At 39.5% G+C, this 23,397-nt stretch overlaps 3 protein-coding genes across 7 annotated transcripts in view; 1 reads left to right on the top strand and 2 right to left on the bottom strand.

Moving 5' to 3' along the window:
- Positions 1–24: 24 nt before the first annotated feature.
- Positions 25–14,114, bottom strand: LOC116171845 (protein eyes shut). The gene is made up of 14 exons (XM_031488854.1): positions 14,023–14,114; positions 10,596–10,903; positions 10,321–10,551; positions 10,161–10,274; positions 9,949–10,117; positions 8,788–9,901; positions 8,585–8,736; positions 5,812–5,948; positions 5,516–5,764; positions 5,069–5,471; positions 4,647–5,020; positions 4,412–4,603; positions 3,840–4,369; positions 25–844 (listed from the first exon to the last, which is right to left on the bottom strand). The coding sequence occupies exons 2-14, from the start codon at positions 10,879–10,881 to the stop codon at positions 440–442; spliced, it is 4,356 nt and encodes a 1,451-aa protein (XP_031344714.1). The 5' UTR covers positions 10,882–10,903; positions 14,023–14,114; the 3' UTR covers positions 25–439.
- On the top strand, positions 12,205–17,047 carry LOC116171848 (MKRN2 opposite strand protein). 3 transcript variants are annotated; one of them, XM_031488861.1, is made up of 5 exons: positions 12,205–12,314; positions 12,696–12,789; positions 16,204–16,335; positions 16,384–16,461; positions 16,570–17,047. In XM_031488861.1, the coding sequence occupies exons 2-5, from the start codon at positions 12,770–12,772 to the stop codon at positions 16,985–16,987; spliced, it is 648 nt and encodes a 215-aa protein (XP_031344721.1). In that variant the 5' UTR covers positions 12,205–12,314; positions 12,696–12,769; the 3' UTR covers positions 16,988–17,047. The 3 variants fall into 3 exon arrangements, with proteins under 3 accessions (XP_031344721.1, XP_031344723.1, XP_031344722.1); XM_031488863.1 differs by lacking the exons at positions 12,205–12,314; positions 12,696–12,789 and adding an exon at positions 13,787–13,938; XM_031488862.1 differs by lacking the exons at positions 12,205–12,314; positions 12,696–12,789 and adding an exon at positions 16,000–16,152.
- A 1,551-nt stretch (positions 17,048–18,598) lies between these two features.
- Positions 18,599–23,397, bottom strand: part of LOC116172341 (GATA-binding factor A-like) — a 70,973-nt gene continuing 66,174 nt past the window's right edge. For all 3 annotated transcript variants that reach the window (XM_031489542.1, XM_031489543.1, XM_031489541.1), the window contains exons 4-5: positions 19,858–20,092; positions 18,599–19,248 (exon numbers count right to left, since the gene is read on the bottom strand). In XM_031489542.1, the coding sequence (XP_031345402.1) occupies positions 18,929–19,248; positions 19,858–20,092 (555 nt within the window). In that variant the 3' untranslated portion in view covers positions 18,599–18,928. The remainder of the gene's footprint in view (positions 19,249–19,857; positions 20,093–23,397) is intronic.

Here is a 23,397-nt window from a genome sequence, read left to right as displayed (position 1 = left end):
TAAATAAAACAATTATATTTTATGTACTAGTATATTTGTTTTTTTTTGTATTCTGTACCAACTGTTTCGTTTAGGAAATCAAATAATTCAACAATAATATTGCACACAATTTCAACAAAGGTAGGAAACAAACAAATGGTGATTATTGCTGTGTTTCAGGAATGAGACCTCTGGTGGCAGCACATTGTAACTACTATTGGTGGGATGAGACCGCCATTTTGTTTATTGGCTAAAAGTAATCAATATTGTACACTTACGTGATTAGTGCAATTACTCTACCAACAAAACTAAAATATACCTATTGTTTAAATTGTGGTCAGTGTGATCCTGAAACACATTTCTATTCTTAATGTTTTTAACTGGTCGGAATTTGCAATTGTTATTGTAAAAAAAGTGTCTTCGTAACAACAGTATCCCTTAACTTTAAAAATGAACACAATTATAAATTATTACAAACACCAACATTTTCGCCTTCGTAAACTGAAAAATCTTGTATTAACTTCTCTTTGTTGAATTGTATTGCACCGATGCACCCCACGAACGGTTGCTTAAACAAACCGTAGGTGGCGCTGGTTAGGTTTTTGTCGCGCGGCAAACCTCCGAGGTAAAAAATCGCGTTGGATGGAAATCGGTTGGACGCCACTTCCGTTTGGTGTTGCAGGTGCAGCGGTTTTCTGTCGATTCGCATTTCGACTTGCGGCTCCAAGTTTAATTCGAGGCTGTGCCAGGAGCCGTCCGCCAAGTGCGCTCGTCGTGGCATTTCGATGATGGTCTCGTTGTAGGTGTTGGAATATACGAGCTTTATGTTACCGTTTTCTATTCCGACGCCTAGGAAGTTGCCGTCCTGCGAATAGAGATCGTAGAATGTAAAAAAAGTGGATTTATTCACAAACGACATCAAGAAAAAGAAATACTTCGATTTGTGATGACATACCCCTATAGTTAGGCAACACACCTTACAGCATGACCGAGTTCGCAATGCGACATGTAATGTATATTATCGGTACCTGTGTATGAGTCAGGATTTTTTTGGTGTGCAGGTGATTATGCGAGAAAGTTGTATGATAATATTTTACTTATTCACTATTTATAGAAAGGAGATGGCGATCTTACCGCTTCTTCAACGTAGAAAAATTCGAATTTTTCTCATAGAAATAAGTAAGTGTCTTCCCAAACAAAGTCCGATCTTGGAACTGTTTGAAATTATGGATTCTACAGGCCACATTCTATAAGAAAATATTTTTTTCCGGTCGATCTGAGACAATTTTTTTTTCTGAGCAAAAAAAAGGCAGTTATTACCTTCCTTTTTTACCAAAAATCGACTGCACCAAAATTTCTCGGGAAAAAACTTTTTCTTATTAATTTGGGTGCGTAGAATCCAAAACAATTCGTACTTTTTCGATTGGACGTCTCAATCAAAAGTTATGGGCAAAAAACCAATTTCGACAAAAAATTCAAAGGGCTGTAACTTTTGATCTAGTAGTCCGATCTTGGAACTGTTTGAAATTATGGATTCTACAGGCCACATTCTATAAGAAAATATTTTTTTCCGGTCGATCTGAGACAATTTTTTTTTCTGGCCAAAAAAAAGGCAGTGTATTACCTTCCTTTTTTGCCAACATCGACTGCACCAAAATTTCTCGGGAAAAAACTTTTTCTTATTAATTTGGGTGCGTGGAATCCAAAACGATTCGTACTTCTTCGATTAGACAATGTTTGGTTTTCGTCACGGATGAGGGCGCGCTGACGAAGTTTTTCGAAACGGAAGTCCAAAACCAAGGGGGCAAGTACTGTTGCAGGAAAAATAGAGAAGATATCAAGAGACCAGAAATAGAGCTAACCTCTATACCGCAAGCCTGCCAATTAAAGGTGAAGCTGAGGAGATGCGGGGTACAGAGAGAAGGCTTAAAAGGTTCCACCCTGTATATACAACTTACGGCGATACGTACATTTTTGAGAGTTGACAACCATGCAATTTCTAGGTGGGGAAAAGCTGCATGCGCCACCTAGAAAGCACGAACAGGGATTACGTTGGGCATCTTGTCTTGAATGGCGGTAGTGAACGCGTCGCTCCATAAATGTTTGTTGTTATTTTGTGTTATTTAATGCAGGTAGTAATTTTTGCATTTCTTTATATCGTATTTGTGTTTTGTATGCCGCATTTCATATTTTTTGTGTGTTTGAATCTTTGTTTTTGAAATTTACTTGCTTTAACCGCAATGCAGAACACATGTGTGATACCGTTATGCTATTGTTTGTAATTGTTTACGTTTTTGGTGTAATGCTTCCTTAATTTATGTTTATTGATGTTGATTACTTGATCTTGTCCCTGAAGTAACATTCATATAAGTTTCGATCATTTTATTTTAATATGTGGAAATGACCGATTCGTTTGATGTATGTACTGACCTGTTGTTTGTAACTAACATTTTCTCCGTTAGCAGTCAAGGGGGTGGTAAAAACTGCAGTTAAAATTGAGTGAAAACACCTAATTCCGTGATTGTCTTCGACATCCAACTGTAGGCTCGAAACCCCGAAACCAGGGGCGGGCTACCCATCTTGCAGGAGCGGGATTACGCTAATCAAAGCTCTTCAGTTTAGAATCTATGTGCGATAAATGAGTGGCGATTCAATAATTTCCACATATCTTGTTTTTTTTGGCCATCTCGAAGGCCATGTAATTTTCCATCTTGCTTTTAACAAAAGGACTTTATTGCACCAAACATGAGTCACATCCTGTGTATTTCACCCAAACTTTTCACAATTTGAGTGTTTTATTGTACGTTCTTTTCCTACTGTGCTTCAGGCCAAAGTGTTGTCTACAACCAAAGATCATCTTTGCTACAACTAACGTAAGGGGGCCCTGCCTTAGATGTTTGATCACGTGCCACTTTTCAAATTTAAGCGGGATCTTGTTTAGTTCGGGTGGCCATTTTTAAACGTTGTCGGGTTGACTTTATTTCCGAGTTCTTGTAGTGTGAAGTTAGCGTAGAACCTGGGGGTTAAGTACACTACAACACACTTTCTTCCTGGATGCAATGGGACTATTAAGAGTAGAGGGTAGATTAACGAATATGGTCTGCAAAACGACACAAGAGAAACACCCCTTCATAATTCCTCCAAAAAGTCATTTGGTCACACTAATCGCAAAGGATACCCATGGCGGGAACCAAATCACATTGGCATTGTTGCGACGAAAATACTGGACTGGGAGCAAAAAAATTGATCTGACAGTTAATGGGAAATCTTCCACCAGCAAGGGTAGATATGGCAGACCTTTTTTTGAAATCACGGGGACTGGATTATGCAGGACCTATCCAGATTTGAGTAAGCAAGGGAACAGGAAACAAGAGTCCTTATAAAGGATCTGTATTTTTGTATGTATGTCCACCAAGGCGGTACACCTCCGTGTCTGGTAGATCTCACTATGAAATTGTTCTTTAGAGAACAACCGAGCTAAATCCGCCACTGAGGGTTGGCCAAAACAAAAAAACCACAACGTTCAAAGTTTACGAACTGTGACTCCAACAGTTTCAAAATTGACGTTTCTTCATTAGATCATCAATGTATGTTCTGAACTAGGAAGTGACGTCACACCAATCAGAAACGAGGTCGTAATCTCACAGCCAATCAAAGCTTTGATTGGCTGTGACGTCACGACGTCGTTTCTGATTGGTGGGACGTCACTTCCTGGCCCAGAATATACATTGGCCATCTACTTTCTTTGTTAATTGTTTTCTCGTAAATTTTTCACAAAATGCATACCCGTAGATGACGCATACTTTGAAGGTGAATTTTGGAAGCGACAATTTGAACAATTTTACAAAAGCTATACATACCTTTGCACTCCACAATAAAATGCCATCCTGTTCGGCAGTGGAAAAATTCAAATTTAAGTACGACGTTTTCGACTTGTTCAAGTCTCGCTTCTTGTCGGTTACGACTCGTCGCAGCACCAGGTGAGTGTTGCCGGAAAAGTCTGGCGTGTGCACCGTGATGCCGGTTTCGCAGAAGGCCCCCGTGTATCCCATGAGACAAAAGCACTTTGTACCTACGCATCGTCCTCTATTTCCGCACGATCTCTCCTCGCAAGAGGGCGTTAGTTGGCATTTCTCACCGATGTAAGGATCGGGGCATGCGCAGTGCGGGTTCAAGTTGGAGTCCATCCAGCACGTGCCCCCGTTGTCGCAGGCGTCACTCCCGCACGGGGTACCATCGCAGTCGGCCACATTCCGACCATCTCTGATGAAGGCTGACGTGAGCGGTATGTGGTGCGAATTAATCATGAATTGCCGGATGCAACCCGTGAACGGCACGGGAAGACTGGAGGTTGCCGCAAACGGTAAATCCGACATATCGGCAATTCCACCTACATCATAATCTAAGGGTTGTTCTCCAAGAAGGGCCTTACCTAAGTATATGTCGCCATCGGAAATACTCAAAACCTCCACACTACTCAGAAAGCCACTGGTAACGCTGCCACCCACGTGGAGGTACAACTTATTCCCGTACTTCCCCACCTTGATTTTGTACCAGTCTCCCATCGCCAACAGCTTGTTGCTTCGCACACTAACAGTTTTGCCACCCCCAAATTGGCGTTTAACTAGAAACTCGACTTAGGCCCGATCGCACAGCTCGCTACAAACCTGAAGCTAAGACTCGCAACTCCAGCATGTTGCTTTGCATGTTAAGCGACAGAAAACTACTTTCTCCATAGCCGATGAACAGAATCAACCCCCGTCCGCTCAACGGCCGCAGTTCCAACTCGAAACTAAACTTGGAAGTCTCAAAGGGAGGCTGTCGCAACATAATGTAGGAGCGCTTTCCCGAGAGGCTAACGTCGGACAACGTCTCGTCCACCTCGCACTGCGTCCCGGACTTGCCAACGGGACAGTCGCACTCGTAACCGGTCAGGAGCGGGACGCACGTGGATCCCCCGGAGCAGTTGTGCCTTTGGTAGTCGCACGGGTTAAACCTCGAGGAGCACAGCGGCCCGAACCATCCGTCCTGGCACAAACAGCTGGAGAGAAAAACAATTTTTGGGGAACTCCACGGGTTGGATACCTACGTGAAAGTGCTCCCGTGATGCAGACACGCTCCGTTATTTTGACAGAGCCGTTCGTGGCATTCGTTAGTGCCACATTGTCCTACGGCGCGTCCGGTCACCTGCCGTGAGCTTTGCAACGGAATAATCAAGTTGCCCGACTTCCACTCCACGTCGTAGACGCACCCCGAAAAGCCGCTGTGCAACGGCAGATCGTGCGGGAGAGTGGAGAAATTGGGCGAGTTGTGACCGCCGAGGTACAGCACGGGCTCGACGTCCAAATTAATCAAGTTCCCCGGCGACCGTCCCGTGATGTTTCCCAAATTGTCGACGGACAGCCAAGCCTTACGCCCGACGCGTCCGAACTGCAGAACGTAGCTCGGTTTTCCGCTGAGCAACGGTTTCGCCGTAAATATCCGCCTTGGACCTAGAAGAATCCTTTGCGTAAGGTTGCGAATGAGATTAACTGACCTGAACCCAAGTTCCAGGTGAGCATAATGAAACCCTTGACGAAGCTGACCGCCACGTGATCCGAGGTCACGTCGTGCTGTCCAAGTTGTCCGATAAAGAGTAGGATCGCGATTTGGTCCATGGTCGCCGGTCGAAATTTGAATTTGACCTCCATGTTGTTCGAAATTCCGCCGATTGGGAGCTGATAGGACGCGTACGAGGACAGACCGCGTACGCTTCCGGAGAAGTACGGCTCGCTGGCGTCTAGTTCTGGAAGGATTTCGGTTAGTGTGAAAAGCTCGGAGTTTCGCGGTTACCATTTTCGCAAAAGTGACCGTGTCTGCCGAATGGGCATAGGCAAATGTAGCCATTTCCGGTGAACTGTAAGCACGTGGCGCCGTACAGGCACGGGTTGTTGTCACAAATGGAGCTTTCGCAAAAGTTTCCCAGGTAACTGAAAAAACAACTGTGATACACTGCAATATTATAGTTTCAGAAAGTAATAAATGAACGAAATGGATATTTAACTGATAAAGAAAGCGTTCAGTAGGTAGTCAAGCATACCCGTTGGCAAAGGTGGAACTTTGTTAGTAAAAAAGCCAAATAAGGTAATATCGTTTTATTTATATTGAATAATTGAATTGAATACGTAATTTAATATCGCTTTTGTTTATGTCACAAAACTTATTGGACTATTTAATGGGGGCGCAAATGCCGAAGTGGGGGCGTGGTCCGGAGACCGACTTAATTACATTTAACGTTGTCGAAATGATTAGTTAAAATTTAGCCTTTGTAAAACTATACGTTCGGCCGTCAATTATTTGTAATTGGAATTAAGTTTGCTAATTACGTAAGCTGCTAGTACATTCTATTAACTTAGCTGAGGTGATTACTGATTAATTAATTCCTCCTCTTATAATTGACCCATATTTTAATTATCTGAAAATTGCAAATTATATTTTTAGCTGTGGTTCGTCTGTCTGTCTGTTTCGCGCTCGTTTTGCAAATTTAAATCGTTCATTTAAGTATAGGAAAATTTACATATGTACCGCTTCATACGAAAGGTGAACGCGAATGGATATGGCGATAAAATGTGCCCTATTGCGGCGATTTGGGCAGCCTCGGGCTAGTCGCGAGGTTGCTTAGAATCGTCTGGGGGCGGGGGTAGGGGAATGAAATACTAGCAGATTATTAAACAACAAGCAACGCCATTGTGTCGATTGCTTTGGATCCGTTTTGTCTTCGGGGGCGCCATTACACCTTAACTTTGGGGAAAAGGAGGGGGGAGCCAGCGCCACCTTTTTGTAAAACACAGAATCATTCTAGTTATACGTTTGCTTCTAAGATACAGGGTGATCATATTTTACGACCCATGTAAGATAGAAACAGGTTAAACCTCGGGTTAAACTGTTTTTTAAAAATATTTTTACGTAAAATCCAGTGGTGTAGTAAAAAAAAATTTGTCCACCATTTCTGAGATTGGACCGAAAGTAGAAATCGTTCTGCATAATTTTTGCCGACCATGAACTAAAAATAAAAACCCTATATTTTACGGTTTTTAAATAGTAGGCCATGGATTTATGATTTTGTTTTGTTTATTGTATCCATGGCAGCCGATACCAATCAATAAAAGGGGCGGGAGATAGAAACATGCCATTTCAAAACTTTAAAATATATAGGGAAAATTTGAAAAATAGAAAAATTGGGTCTAACCGCAGAAACGGTGGGCCAAAAATTGTTTGAACTACACCACTGGATTCTTCGTAAAAATATAAAACTAACACTTTGTACTTTTTTGATAGCATCCCAAACAGTCAAACTTTTCGCCTTCACCCTGTATCTTAGAAACAAACGTAGCTAGCTTGATGCTATTTATTGTATCAAACGTTTCGCAAAAAAAAACACAGGTCGCGAAAACCGCTAGTCTCTATCATTAAAAACAACTGAGATACACTGCAGTCTCAATCAAAATAGGACACACGGTACTATGTACCTACTGCCTACCTATTAGGTATATTTACATAGGCATGTGTTATACCATGCGATCAAAAATGAGTTGCTATCGAGTCACCTTGAAATTTTTGTTTACAAGGGAAATCGTAATTTCAAAGGCGACTCGACCTCCACTCATTTTTGATCGTCCGTTATTGTAAACAGCAGTGGCGTAACTAGGTAGGTGCCGAAGGTGCCGCGGCACCGCTCTGAGAGAGCACAGGCGCTAAAGCACCGATGGTCGCGGATGTGCTCTAGGACACCACGTGCGGGTGAGCAGTACTAGGTATAGACTAATATTTAAAAAACGGCAGTTAAATTGTAATAGTCTGCTACAGTCGACTACAGGGCGCAAAACAAATTTGGAAGCCTTTAGGAGGAATCTCATAAACGGATGCTATAAATTTTCGTAATTTGCTTGAGCTCGATAGTTTCAGAAAGTAATAAATGAACGAAATTGATATTTAACTTTTAAAGAAAGCGTTCAGTAGGCAGTCAAGCATACCCGGTGACAAAAGACCAACTTAAACAAGCAACTTAATTACATTTAACGTTGTCGAAATGATTAATTAAAATGTAGCCGTCAATTATTTATAATTGGAATTAAGTCTGCTAATTGCGTAAGCTGCTAGTAAATTCTATTAACTTAAGTGATTAATTATTTCCTCCTCTTATAATTGACCCATATTTTAATTTTATCACTTCGTGAAGATGAATTGAAACGTGTCAAAGAAAGTTCTACTGGCCTAGGTGGGTTTTGGAATGTTTATATTATTTAATTTATTGTCCTCTTGTTCTATACTACTCCAATATTTAAAATTCTCCTCAACCCGACCTCCGGTTTTGTAGCCCAACGCTCTACCACTGAGCTACAAAGCCGGTTTACTGCGGCTGACAGACCACAGGACATTTCGACCCTAATGCTAGTCCGCGGTTGCGCGGCCAATCGGTGCCGAGTACTACCATTTATGCAATAGTCATTTTTTGACGAGAGCAAGTCGCGAAAGGGTTCAAATGCGATCCAGTTTTCAATTTTTCTCGGAGGGAGTCTTTTTCAAGGGAGGACCGTACCATTTGCAACTGGTGAATGACTCTTACCCATTTTTGCACCGGCAATACCATCTGTCTCCGTCTTCAACGCACGATCCACCATTACTGCACGGATTTGACAGGCAAGCGAGCGACTCGCACTCCGAGACCTTATAACCATCCTCTGCATCTTTAAAAATCTGCACGTCCCTACCAAAAACCTACGCATTTAAGTGTTAACACAAAAATGTAGGGGGCGCGATTTCCTTTACCTTCAAATCGGTCACGCACCCCATAAATCCGCTCGCCGGTAGATGCTCCTTAAACTTCTCCTGAGGCAGACCTCCCAAGTGCAGGATCGAAGTCGGCCTCACCAGCTTATTCACGATCGCTACTTGATTTCCGCTCATCGTGAGCGTTTTATTAAGCATAACGCTCGCGTTGCATCCGCTCAAATTCGCGTCGAACTCCAACCTGGCGCGGATCGTCATTTCAAATCCGTCATTGACGGGATGTCCGAGTTCGCTTAGCAGCATCGTCTGGTAGCCGCAGGAGAAGATGAACTTCAGGTGGCCGCGTTCGAGGAACAGACCCATGTAGGTGGCGTCGATGCTCGCGTAGAAAATGAGACCGCTCGGGGAGAAGGTTTTCGTTGTGAATTCGACGTCGGTTCCGGAGACGTTGACCAGGCGATGGGTGAGGTACGAGTTTCCGCCGAACGCGGCGTTTTTAATTCCTAGGCGGTGTTCGCAAAATGGGCCTTCGGCGTCGTAGGGGCAGATGCACGTGTAGCCTTCGGGGGTGTAAATGCAGCTGCCGCCGTTTTGGCATTCGGTTTGGTTGTGGCCGCATTGCGTGGTGGTCGCGTTGATCTTGGTTGTGTCCGATGTCGTTAGATCGGTTGGGAGGAACGTGGTGGGGTCCTCTGTGAGGAAGGTGGGCGGATGTGTGGGTGTGATGTAAGTTGGCGTTTCAGTGGACGAACCCGTCGATGATTGGACGGAGCTGGCAGTGACCGTTCTCACTTTTGGCGTTTCCGTGTGGAATGTCGTGGTTTCGCTCGATTCCATTGTGGGAAAGTCAGTTGTTTCTTCGACGATTAAGGGGGTCGTCTCCGTTTTTGGGCTGGTGGTGATCTCGACGAATGGAGTTGAAGACGTAGACGCAATAGAAATATTTGGCACAGGAGTTGTTTGAAAAGATTCTGTTATTGTCTTCGTTGTTTCAGTTGCACTTGTAGTTTGCGTATTTGTCGTCGCAATGTAGTTGCAATCCAATTGGTTGCCGTCAATTACAAGGCACTCGCAATAGAAACCTGTCAAATTCGGAGGGCAGGAACATGTGAAACTGTCGACTCCATCTATGCACGTTCCTCCATTTTTGCACCTGTACAGACACCAGTACTAGGAGGAACAAGTTTTGATAGCCATTACCTGGACCCCAGCTCGCATTCATCATACTGATATTGGCAACGATCTCCATGGAAATCCGGGACACAGTAGCAAGTATCTTGACCGTTCTCGCTTAGGCACAAAGCGCCATTCTGGCACGGATTCTGCTCGCAGTGCGTAATCTGTTCCTGGCAATTTTTCCCTGTGAATCCTGGAACCAATGTCAGAATCAAAATGTACAAGTTGCCACATACCGAACAAGCATGCGCAAGCGTAGTCCGCCATTTTGTCGATGCAAACCGCGCCATTTTGACAGGGCGCCGACATGCATTCGTCAATTTCAGTTTCGCACAGCTTACCCTCCCAGCCTGTGGAAAATACCAGTGAGTTACCAGTTTACGGGATGATCAGTACCTGGCGGACAGGCGCATGAGTAAGTAAGCCCCGGACCCTCAACACAAATCCCCCCATTCTCACAGCGAGTCTCATTTGTGGCATTGCAAACGGCAACGTCTATCTCGCAGTTATCCCCCAAGTAACCCAGTGGACACACGCACTTGTACCCATTAGTGACATCCATACAAGTGCCATTATTCAAGCAGGGATTACTGGCGCACTCGTTGTAGTCCTCCTCGCAAAACTCCCCTGAAAGCTCGCGTCAAAACCGCCCGCTCAACTAACCAACTCACCGAGAAACCCGGCCGGACACGTGCAGTTAAAGGTGGCTATGCCGTCGCGGCAGACGCCACCGTTCTGGCACGGGTTCGACCAGCACTCGTCCCAGTTGGTCTGGCACTGTACGCCCGTGTAGCCGTCGATGCAGTAGCAGGAGTAGCTCGTGTTCAGATCATCGATGCACACGCCGTGCACGCACGGATTGCTCAGGCAGTTGAAACCGCCCAAAATTGGGTAGACGTAGAGAGAGACGATCGGCACTAGGAACCATAAGCACTGGTTAACGCCACGTTGCAGCATTCCGCATTATTAATTGATGTTTCTGAAATTTCAACTCAAATTGATTTTGATAGAACACCCTGTATATTTTTATTTCTATGTCTTTTTTTCCCAATAATTCCCCCAAACAGTTTTATTTTCTCAAGCACATCCACATTATCCACTTTTCTCTCATTTTGGAGGCTTAATTGGATTTATTAAGTACGTAAGTACCCGCCATTACTAAATCAACGGTGATTCTTTTTCAGGAATTCTTTTCGCTTTGGAATTTGAACCAAGTCAATCGGGGTCGTAATAAATAATATTGTTGTCTTATTAATTGGAGGAATGAAGCTTTTTGTGTTCGGCGGAAAGGTACATGTGATTTCTTTACAGGGTTTTAATTTTTACTTTGAGTTTCAATAGTAGTCCCAAGCGCTAATTTTCAAGTCTACCTCCACGTTTAATTAATTCCAGTTTCAGTTGAACTTGACGCTGTATATTTTTGAATTACCATGTATATAAAAATGTGCAATACTAAACTTACAGTGAATGAGGTATATTTTTTTTAAATTTAAATTTGAACGAAACCAGGTGCGCGATGCGATGTTGCGGTTACGTGGGTAAATGACACACGCGTGAAGCAGGCAAGGTGAGTAAGATAGATTTTGCGGTTACGAAACTTACATGGAATTGTTTATATTGTTTAAATTGCAACCTATAACGTTTGCATCATAAATTGATCGATCGTGATTTATTTTCAATTGAAAATCGTATGCGCTAAAGAGGAGAATAACTACATGATATATTTTTACGTAGAATCCAGTGGCGTAGTCAACACATTTTTTGGGCTACCGTTTCCGAGATTTGATTTTTTTTTAATGTAACACCCTGTATATTTTAACGTTAACTTTTCGAATTCGTTTTCCTTTGTGCATTGATGTACCAGAACCTATACTTTTTAGCGCATTTCTTAAGAATTAACAACAAGTGCTTTTTGTGGATTGTCCGTCCATCCGGCCCACCGACCCTCTTCTAGTGCTTTGGAACTACTTTTAGGGGAATTGTCCTAGAGTTCTGGGATTTTTTTGCAGTAGGTAGAAGGTGTGCCAGACGGCCATCAAATTTCACTGTCTTAAGCTCCTCCTTATTGGGGGGGGGGGGGGGGGGGTATACGGGAGAAAATACAAAAGTTTTCAATTTCGGAATGACCCTATGATTTAAATACAAAAAATTGTTTTATACAAAGGCTTTTTATAATGATTCAAGTAAAAAAGTTAAATGGAACACCCTGTATATTTTTTTGAATCTAAAAAATATAGCATACCAACGCACGATTTTTTCAGAGCCAAATAATACTAGAGCCGAATCGTTCCTGAGTCAAGTAGTCGCAGAGCCGAGTAGTACCGTCATCAAGTTCGCGCCGAATTGTGTTTGGAGGCAGTTCCAACTTCGACGTGCTTTTGTTATAAATTGTAAGTGATAAATAATAATTACTGTTAAGGGGTCTTAAGGGATACGGAAATAGAAAAATTGTCAATTTCAGAATGGCCATATATTTTCTTAGTTAAAAAGATATAGAAAATTGTTTTATACAATGATTTTTGAATAATCTGCTGTCTTCAGAATAAGTAGGTATACGGGGTCACGTAAAAAGTTATCCTGTATATTTTTTATCTTCGATATAGCTTTTTAAAAAAATATATCACACCATGAATTATATTCAAAAAAAGATTTGAAAAATTCAAAATTTAATAAAATTTTTGAATCTTAACTGTGTTGATATTTTGATTATAAATATATACAGGGAGATAAAAAAGCTGAAAAAATCATTAAAAATAAAATCTCAACTATAGGTATGATATCCAAAGCCGAGTAGTACTGTCATCAAGTTCGCGCCGAATTGTGTTTGGAGGCAGTTCCAACTTCGATGTGCTTTTGTTATAAATTGTAAGTGATAAATAATAATTACTCTTAAGGGATACGGAAATAGAAAAATTGTCAATTTCAAAATGGCCATATATTTTCTTAGTTAAAAAGATACAGAAAATTGTTTTATACAATTATTTTTGCATAATCTGCTGTCTTCAGAATAAGTAGGTATACGGGGTTACGTAAAAAAGTTACCGTTGAATGGAACACCCTGTATATTTTTATCTTCGATATAGCTTTTCAAAAAATATATCACACCATGAATTATATTCAAAAAAAGATTTAAAAAATTCAAAATTCAATAAAATTTTTGAATCTTAACTGTGTTGATATTTTGATTATAAATAGATACAGGGAGATCAAAAAACTGAAAAAATAAAATCTCAACTATGGGTTGAAATCTGGCACCTGCCACCCACATCTCTTACACCAAACTCGAACTCTGAATATTCTCCATTGTATACTTAGTATAATTGTATGACTTGGGACCCATTCTCACTGGAACGCTCAACCAATTAGCCAATTATCGACTATACGTCAATCAAATCCTTAACGGTTCTCGATTGGGGAAAAAAAAGAAGAACGCTACACCACCTACTTCCGAGCAATACGAAATTGTTTAATAACAAATAATTGTTGATTTACCATTTTTAGTAGGTCGTCTCTATACCGAGAAAGTAACAGTAGATACTAACCGACCGACTGACTACCTCTTTTCATTTAACAAACAAAATCAACAATAGCAAATTATTACCCACTTTACAGCGTGTTCCATTAAACTAATTGCTCCGGCGTAACGGTCGCGCGTCTATTGACTAATTTCCGAATTTGTTTGCGATGGCCCAATTTTGACGGCGCGGGCGCTAGGTGGGTACATTGTTTTTGATTTGCGAATGTAATTTACAGTTAAACGGGTTTAAACCGGCGGCCGTTTCGCTTAATGAGGTGTTACTTTGGCGAGTTTCGCGTGCGATGGTACTCGCTTGTAAATTCTAATTGTTTCTTTGTTAATGGGGAAGACAATCGTGAGATGAGATGAGTGGGTCGGATATCCGCGTATTAAATTAACAACGTCTCGTTAGAGAGGAGAGAAAAGGAACGTTTTGCTACCGGAGGTTGCGTTCACTATTACGTTTAGTTGATGTGGAAAAGGTGAATTTGTTTTGGGTGAGTATGTAGGTACGTTGCGTGACTGACTAAGTTTACAGTGCAAATATTGATCGGTTGCCTTATATATTTATATTCACTCACCTTGTATAATTATTTTAACAATCGCTTTTTATGGAAGAGGGGTTTTTGATAACTCACACTTTACCGGCGCTAACTGTTTCAAAAAAAAGGGTAGGTATAATCACCATACGATCGTGTGTATGTAGATTAAATGTCAGGTTGTCATGGCAACGTATATACAACATAACCGGGTAGGTACGGAAAGTTCAAAGTTGATGCTCGTTTTGCGTATTGAATTAATTTCATTTGGCGCTTTTTGAGTGGAGCTCGGACTCCCAAGAAATGGTTTTTAAGCATTTTAAAGCCGTAAAATTGTCCTTGATCTATTTCGGTTGCTCTCCCATTAGTGTAACAAAAATAGTATATTGTACAAGGCATTCCAAAACAAAAGGAAATATAAATATAAGAAGGAAATGTAGAATAATGAGAAAATGTGTATACCGAAATTTTGGTGCTGTAGATTCCATAATTTCAAACAGTTCCAAGATTGGGCTACTAGATCAAAAGTTACAGCCCTTTTTTTGAATTTTCTTTCGAAATTTGTTTTTAGTCCATAACTTTTGATTGAGAAGTTTAATCGAAAAAGTACGAATCGTTTTGGATTCTACGCACCAAAATTAATAAGAAAAAGTGTTTTCCCGAGAAATTTGGGTGTAGTCGATTTTTGGAAAAAATGGAAGGTTAATCACTGCCTTTTTTTGAGGCTCCAAGAAAAAATTGTCTCAGATCGACCGGAAAAAAACATTTTCTTATAGAATATGGCCTGTAGATTCCATAATTTCAAACAGTTCCAAGATTGGGCTACTAGATCAAAAGTTACAGCCCTTTTTTTTGAATTTTCTTTCGAAATTGGTTTTTAGTGCATAACTTTTGATTGAGAAGTCTAATCGAAAAAGTACGAATCGTTTTGGATTCTACGCACCAAAATTAATAAGAAAAGGTGTTATCCCGAGAAGTTTGGGTGTAGTCGATTTTTGAAAAAAAAAGGAAGGTTAAACACTGCCTTTTTTTGAGGCTCCAAGAAAAAATTGTCTCAGATCGACCGGAAAAAAACATTTTCTTATAGAATATGGCCTGTAGATTCCATAATTTCAAACAGTTCCAAGATTGGGCTACTAGATCAAAAGTTACAGCCCTTTGAATTTTTTTTCGAAATTGGTTTTTGCCCATAACTTTTGATTGAGACGTCTAATCAAAAAAGTACGAATCGTTTTGGATTCTACGCAAAAGCTCGTTTTGTGTATTGAATTAATTTCATTTGGCGCTTTTTGAGTGGAGCTCGGACACCCAAGAAATGGTTTTTTAAGCATTTTAAAGCCGTAAAAATGTCATTGATCTATTTCGGTTGCTCTCCCATTAGTGTAACAATAATACTATATTGTACAGGGCATTCCAAAACAAAAGGAAATATAAATATAACAAGGAAATGTAGAATAATAACAATAGTACAACAATATTAATTCCTGCATATTAACGTAATTGGCATAGGTTAAGAAATATGTGATATTTATTTATTTATTATTTATTTATTACTATACAAACTACACAGGACACAGCCCTAATTACGTAGCAGGTATCTACATTATCTATAATGTCAGTCGTTGCTGAAAAATAAGTAAATCTAATAATAACATTCAACTAACTAACTTACAAAAAAAAACATGATACTGCCGTGGAGAGGTCCCTATACAACCTGAAAAAAGAAGCTGGGAGCATATCCGGAAGCTAGAGACGAGTCAGAACGAGACAAGATCCCAAGACGAGACAAGCCGAGGTGCAACAAGGCGGAGGTGTTGGGGAAATAGTAGGGAAATGGATATTTTTGGATTGTGGAACAATTGTATCTAAATAGCAGATAGAGATATAAATTTTGCAGAGTATAGTGGAATGGATATTTAGATACAGAAACATTATATTGGCAAGTAACGGTAGTTAACTCATTTAAACTTCATCAACCTGTATATTAGTATACGACTCACTTTGTATTCAATACGAATCATTAGCTAACTTCAGAACAGTTAAATTTCTACTTTGTTTACATAACCTCAAATTTGCCTTTTAACTTTCTCCAAATAAATAAATTGAATGAGTATGAAGGTGAAGGCAACGATCTCGAAAATAGCCGCGTTAATTGGGGGCATTTACAATAAAGTTAATCGTCCGTAAAAAATCGGTCAAATTCATTTAGTTTTTTCGTTACAGAGCTGACATGGATCCGGGAGTCGTCTGCTTCGAACATTGCGGGCCGAAGGTGTTTTGCATTTCGTTACCCGATTACTGTCCGGTATGCCACATCGATCTATCTCTCGCCAACTTTTCCCTGATGCCTTTTCGGTGAGTGGAGGTAATCGTTGGAGTTGTCACCGGTAGTGGTTGTTTTAGGGTTCCGTATCCGTTTATACGAGCGTCGCAGTATCCTTGTGCTGTCGTTATCAAACCTACAGTTGGCGATTTTTTGCAGTAAGTCCGAAAAATGCGAAAGTTTATGTCTCTTCCTTTGTAATTTGCTAACATCTCGTTTAAACTGTGTAATTACTTAAGCAAAACTGCATGAATGACATTTTGTAGTGACTACTACAATTCGATGGACCTACATATCGGCATAACAACATCGACGGGAATAATTGTGGAATTCGACAAGAACGGTTTACGTCGACACATGAACGACGAGTGGAATCAATGCTTGTTGGTGGATCAGGCGAGCTCGCCGTGGAGAGAGCACTGGGACAACGTTCTTCTTCAAGTGTGCAAGCAAAAGTGCTGGTTGGCGAAGAATTACGACGAGGAGAAGAATAACTGTTACAGTTTCGTCTTGACATTCTTACACGCGTTGAATTATGGCAATCTCAGCGTCGCCGCTTCAAGTAAAACCGCCTTCTGTGAAAATTTTATTGTACCGAGAACAACGTCTGCCGGAAAATACATCTCATTGTATAGAAAGTTGAAAAATGGACGCTTTTGTGTTCATCGAGGAGGTTGTAAATAATGGGATTAGTTTATTATTTATTTATATTTTGTTTATTTAAATAAAAGTAGGTAAATACTTTTTTTTGTTTCTTAAGAGCATGTGCATGCAAAAAACATTAAAAACCGGCGTTCAAATAGTAAAGTGCAAGTCTCTGTAGACATTTAAATTTTGAAGTAGTCGATTTTTGGTGAAAAACTAAGATTATATACTTCGTTTTTTGGGTTGGAGAAAAAAATTGTCTGAAATCGACCGGGGAAAAAACATTTGCTTATAGGATTTGGCCTGTAGAAACCATAATTTGAAACAGTTTGAAGATGGTGCTACTAGATCAAAAGTCACAGCACTTTCAATTTTGTTTTCCGTTTGGTAATTGATACTTTCTATCATTTTATAGTTTTCGAAGTCTAGTTGAGATGTCGCCACGTACGCAACTTCTTTGTAAATTTCAAACAGCAACGTCGCACTTATTATTCCTTAAAAGGCAGTTCAAAATGTACGGAGTTTTGCAAGATCCTGTAGAGCAATTGTAGTTTAAAAGCCCGGTTTTTGAATAGATAATTATTTAAATACAATAACTACTAGTGCGCCATCTCCTTGGCAATCGATACACTTTCTATCAATTATAGTTTTCGAAGTCTAATTGAGATGTCGCCACGTACGCAACTTCTTTGTAAATTTCATTTGAATTTATGTGATTAACAGCAACGTCGCACTTATTATTCCTTAAAAGGCAGTTCAAAATGTACGGAGTCTTGCAAGATCCTGTAGAGCAATTGTAGTTTAAAGACCCGGTTTTTTGAATAGATAATTTAAATACAATAACTACTAGTGCGCCATCTCCCTGGCAATCGATACACTATCTTTCAATTGTAGTTTTAGAAGTCTAATTGAGATGTTGCCACGTACGCAACTTCTTTGTAAATTTCATTTGAATTTATGCGATTAACAGCAACGTCGCACTTATTTTCCTTAAAAGGCAGTTCAAAATGTACGGAGTCTTGCAAGATCCTGTAGAGCAATTCTAGTTTAAAGGCCCGGTAAAGGCAGTGTATACCTTCCTTTCCGGTCGATCTGAGACAATTTTTTTTTCTGAGCCAAAAAAAAACGCAGTGTATAACCTTCCTTTTTTACCAAAAATCGACTGCACCAAAATTTCTCGGGAAAAAACTTTTTCTTATTAATTTGGATGCGTAGAATCCAAAACGATTCGTACTTTTTCGATTAGACGTCTCAATCAAAAGTTATGGGCCAATTTTAGATTTTAATTTAACCTTTAACAATGAGGGACTTTGCTTCTGCTTGTAATACGTACCTGCTTGGGGTTACCAGATGACAAAGTACGAAGGGATCCTTTTTTCTTTCGCCAATTCGCCATAAGTGTTCCATACATTTTCTCTACCTGGGTTCACGATAAAAACGGGAAAATCTGTAAGGGAAGTGTTTTTTGTGCCTTTATCCCATAATTAAGATATCTGTTGGGGGTAATCTTTAACCTCATCTACAAGGGAATCTGAAACCGTTTTAGCCCCTGATTCAAAATAATGTCCATACAGTTTATTTATTGCGAATGTTGGTAAACTTTTACATACCTACAAGAAATATGTACAAAAATTTATAAACATTTACTTATTTCAATAATACCTTAATACTAAAACGTGTACTTTTTGTGCCATCAAACGAAAATAAAAGCGAAGACGTTGGACATTTTAAAAAAATACAAGAAATTATAGGAACCACAATTTGATTTTTTAAAAAGCTTATTGCACGATTGTGTCATTTATTCACTGGTACAGGTATAAAGCTAAATATTTTGAAAAATCTCTACGTAAATGGCAATAATAAATAGGATCTAGGGCTACGATCACAAAACGAGAACAATATTCAGTGATCACGATTAACAATTACTAAACGTTTTTAATGATTATGTACAGTGTTTTAACGACGGGGTAATTCAACGGACTATGAGGAAGCCATCAACTTCGCGGCGGCCGTCACGTGGTGCTGATGGTGGTAGGGGATGTCTGTCGTATTTCCCGTCGTTCCAAAACCGAAGACCTGCTGGAAAGGGTACGGCTGGTTTTGGATGCAGCTGTACTCGTAGCCTGGCTCGCTTTTTATCGTGTTCGCCGTTGACGACGATAGCAACGAGGTTTGTCCCAGGTACGGCCGGTCCTCCATGGAATTTTTTGATGTGCTGTGATGGTCCAGTTGATGATGGGTGTTGTGGGCGTGAGTGGAGTTTTGTGACGAATTTTGTTGAATTATTGTTGCCTTCGATTCTGAAAGAAATTAAAATAATTAAATATCTTAATTAATAATAATAATTAACAATAAACGTAATTTTATAGCAGTCCTTCAAAGTTATTACCCCGCTCAGTCTTATTATTCGAGTTTTATCACTTTTTGCCCCCCTTAAAAATAAAACCATAAGACAGTAAACACCCTGTATAGTATCATACAGTATATATTATTTACTCTATGATAGTATGCACCATATATGTATAAAAGGTATGCACTAAGACCCTTAGCAGTTTCCTACCTTATTCGAAGTAGCAAAGTTCTGATACGCGGCAATGAAACAATAGCTTTGAATGTAAATTCGTGGATAGGCAACCAACCATACACAACCGTGTACGATTAGTTGCATATCTTCCCAATTCAGAAAAATTGTGTTTCCCAAAGCAACTAATTCGAAAGAAGGATTCATGGGAGATTACAAGAATAAATAAATGTGCACATACATTACAATCTTGAACCCTGATGGCTAAAGATTGTGTATGATCTACCAGGATCGCAGAAGATTGTAAAAGTCATAATATCCCCTCCACTTTTTCCGGTGCCGATTTTCGATTTCCCCCAGCCAATAAAACAAGTGGGCGGATACGTACCGTCACGGGAGGCCGCGCCGCTGTCATCCCGTTCGCCTCCCGCCGGCTTCTTCGGTTTACGTTTGCGTGTTTGAATACCATCTTTTCTCATCGCTAAAGGCCGATTTACACCGTGCAATTTAAAGTAAAGACCGCACGCGTTACAGACGGGTTCGCCGTCGTTATTGCGACGCCAGAGGGTTGTCGTTCGAGTGCCGCAGTTCGTACAGCACAGTCCCAACCTTCTCGTTGCTGTCTGAAAGCAGAAAGAAGATTATTTATTATTACAAACCGCATACCTTCACGATTGGAAATCGGTGTATAAAAGACTTGTAGCTTGTAGCTATATACATATTTATTAGGAACTATAAATTACACTTTAAATGGAGTCCTCCGCATAATATTAAGGACATTAGATTTGTTACTATAAGTTTCGAAAAATATATGTAGCTAATTAAAATGTATCATGTCGCCATATATTTTAAGTTTTTCGCAAGGTCCTTAAACTTTGTATGCTCCCATTTCCTGAAGTTTGCAACTGAATTCATCAATAGAATCCTTGCACTTAAGGTCGCAAAAAAATAAATTTGGAAAATAATTCTGGAGTACTATCGTGAAAAAGTAACATATATCCTCCTAAGAAATTGAAGTTGGAATGTTACGCACACTCTTCCCAACTTAAAAGTAATCATGAGCTATGGTGTAACATAAGCGCACATTTCGACGAAATTATGTGAACTTTGTATTATGATCGTGGAAAATTTAGGGCTGCGTCCGCAAATTTTTTTGTTGAAAACTCTTAATTAAGATAGCAGTTTTTATCAATTTCATGATTGTACCGTGAGGGAGGGCTTAATAACGTCGTGTAACCGTTAGTTTCTCTGAAACACGATTCAGTTATTACATTTATTGGTTTTAATTGTTTAAAATGCAAAATAAACTTGAAATTGTCATTATTTTGGAAAACCACTCTGAACTTCGTAATATATTTTTAAAAGTAAAATTAGATATATAGCCCCATCACCTCCTGTTGACGTAATGATGCGGAAATAATAAAATAGGAGTAGGTATATTTCTCTAAAAATTAAACAATTATATCAATTATTTGTTTGTAATTAAAACTAAACCTTATAAATAAATTCATATAAAAAGTGTTTCTACTTGGGTATCTCAAAAATTAAAACGTTTAGGACATACGCTCATAGAAAGTTTTTTTTCTTAAAATGGGTCCAAGAATCACCCCCTTAAATATTAGCATGTCTTTAAGGAACACTCTGTATACATATGCAGTGACAGTCGGGCGGCGCTGAGGACCCTTTCGGCACACCAACTCTGGATAGATTAGGTGAGTATAATTTGGTAAGCTTGATTTGGGTGCCAGCGCACTGCGGAATAGGGGGGTGGTCGGGTCCGAGCCTACCCTAAGAAATTGCTCCCTGCGTTCTCAGGGACGTTTCTGAACGTAGTTGCGAAAAAGTTCCTAAGCGCTGCATGGTTGGGTTCCCCTGCGAACATTCCTTAGGAAAGAAATGTCAATGCCTCTGTCTCTGCAACTACCGTAGGATCTCTCCCCCCCCCTTCTTCTGATGTTTTAATTTTTTGAAAAATGACTCAAGCTCCTAAAATTGACTGTAACGTTTATTGGTATCGCGAAAGAGCAAAAATAGCTCAATTTCTATTCCCGATGTAAGTTATGTGCTCCGGATACTACTCGAAAAATTGCTCTTAAATCCCGCCATTTTCTTATGATTTATGTTCGCCTGATACCACAAATTCTTGAAAAATTACTCTCAAGATTGATTACAAAAACATTCGGTATCAAAATGCAAGAAGGCAAAAATACTAGTGATTTATGTTTTCCGGATACCACACATTCTTGAAAATATAACCCTCAAGTGTTCATGATTCATTTTAACACATTTATTGGTATCGAGAGCGCTGAAATTCAAATTTCTACTCGTGATTTGATGCTCTTCGTATACTGCAAGTTTTGTACCAGGAGTGCAGAAATGCCAAAGGACATTATATGGTCCCCTGATGCGACGAGTTCTTGAAAAGTTTCAGTAAGACTGATTTTAAACACCTTTTTGTTATCAAAATTGCAGAAATTCGAGAAGGCCCAAATTAAACTAAATTTTTACTCGCGATTTATGTTCTCCGGATACTGGAAGTGCTCGAAAAATTACTCGCATACAGTCGTATAATTCAAGACTTCATGAACAGTTGCAACATTTCCACTGTTTTATGAATAGGATCTGTATTTGCTATTATTGAAAGATTTATTTTCTGTTTCTCTAACAGTAATTAATATAAATTTTCGTAACAGGAATGCAGAAATGCCAGAGCATACTGCCAAACTTTCAAGATGAATAACTATTAGTATCAGAAGTACAGAAATGCCAGATTAAACCACATATTTAATTGAAATTTGTGTTTTCCTGATGGTACAAGTTCTTAAAAAATGACTCTCAAACTCCTATGCTAAAATAAGCTCATGATTTATGTTCCTCTGATGCCGCAAATTACTTTTAGGCTCCAAAAATTGATTTTTGACATACACGCATATATTGGTATCAAAAGCGCAGAAATCCAAGGATAAATAAATTTCTATTCGTGATTTATGTTCCCCGGGTACTGCAAGTTTTCGAAAAATTTCTCTTGCAAACCCAAGATTTATTTTATGAACATCTATTAGTAGCAGGAGTACAGAGGGGGTCAATTAAGTCTGTTCGCGTTATTGCTAATTTTTCAACAATTACTGACTTGACTCTAAAGACAATTAAAAAAATTAAGAGCGTTGTCACTTTCTTCTGTTACGTTCTTGAAAATTTTAAGAATCTATCAGAAGCGCAGAAATGCAAAAACAATGTTTTTTTGATACTACAAATCCTTGGTAAGTTACTCAAAAGTTGATTTTCAGAACAAATATTCATAACAGGAGAACAACACAAAATCAAATAAAGCTCATGTTTTATGTTCCTCGTAGGTATATTGTAAATTTCTATCCTGAACCAAAAGTCGATTTTAAGAATGATTATTGATATCAGAAACACCAAAAATGTAAGAGGGTGTAAATTAAACCAGATATCTACTTGTGTTAAAATTTCTTGTAAAAGTACCCTCAAGATCCCAAGAGTACTTTTGAGTATTTTGTATTAGTATCAGGAGCAAAGGCAAGGAGACGAAATTAAGCTAAATTTCTATTCGTGATTTATGTTCGCCGAATACTACAAGTTCTCGAAAAACTTAATATAATCCCAAAATTGACTTTATAAAACTATTGGTATCAGGAGTCCATAAATGCAAGAGGGCGTAAATCCTTAAAATTGACTTTTTCAACAACAATTATTAGCACAGAAGTGCATAAATGCTAGAGGGCGTAATTAAAGACAAATAAATACTTGTGATTTATGTTCTCCTGATGCTACAAGTCCTTTAAAAAAAACTATTAATCTCTCAAAATGTTTATTGGTGTCAGGAGCGCAGAGATGTACGGAAAATGAATGTCTGATTGTTACTCACGTATTCCTGCTGCTACAAGTTTTGAAAAATTACTCCCAA

The sequence above is a fragment of the Photinus pyralis genome, unplaced genomic scaffold (genome assembly GCF_008802855.1).
Source record: "Photinus pyralis isolate 1611_PpyrPB1 unplaced genomic scaffold, Ppyr1.3 Ppyr1.4_LG5, whole genome shotgun sequence".
In the NCBI taxonomy this organism is placed as follows: Eukaryota; Metazoa; Arthropoda; class Insecta; order Coleoptera; family Lampyridae; genus Photinus; species Photinus pyralis.
Note: the sequence above shows the minus strand (reverse complement) of the source record. Positions and strands in the feature narration are given on the sequence as shown.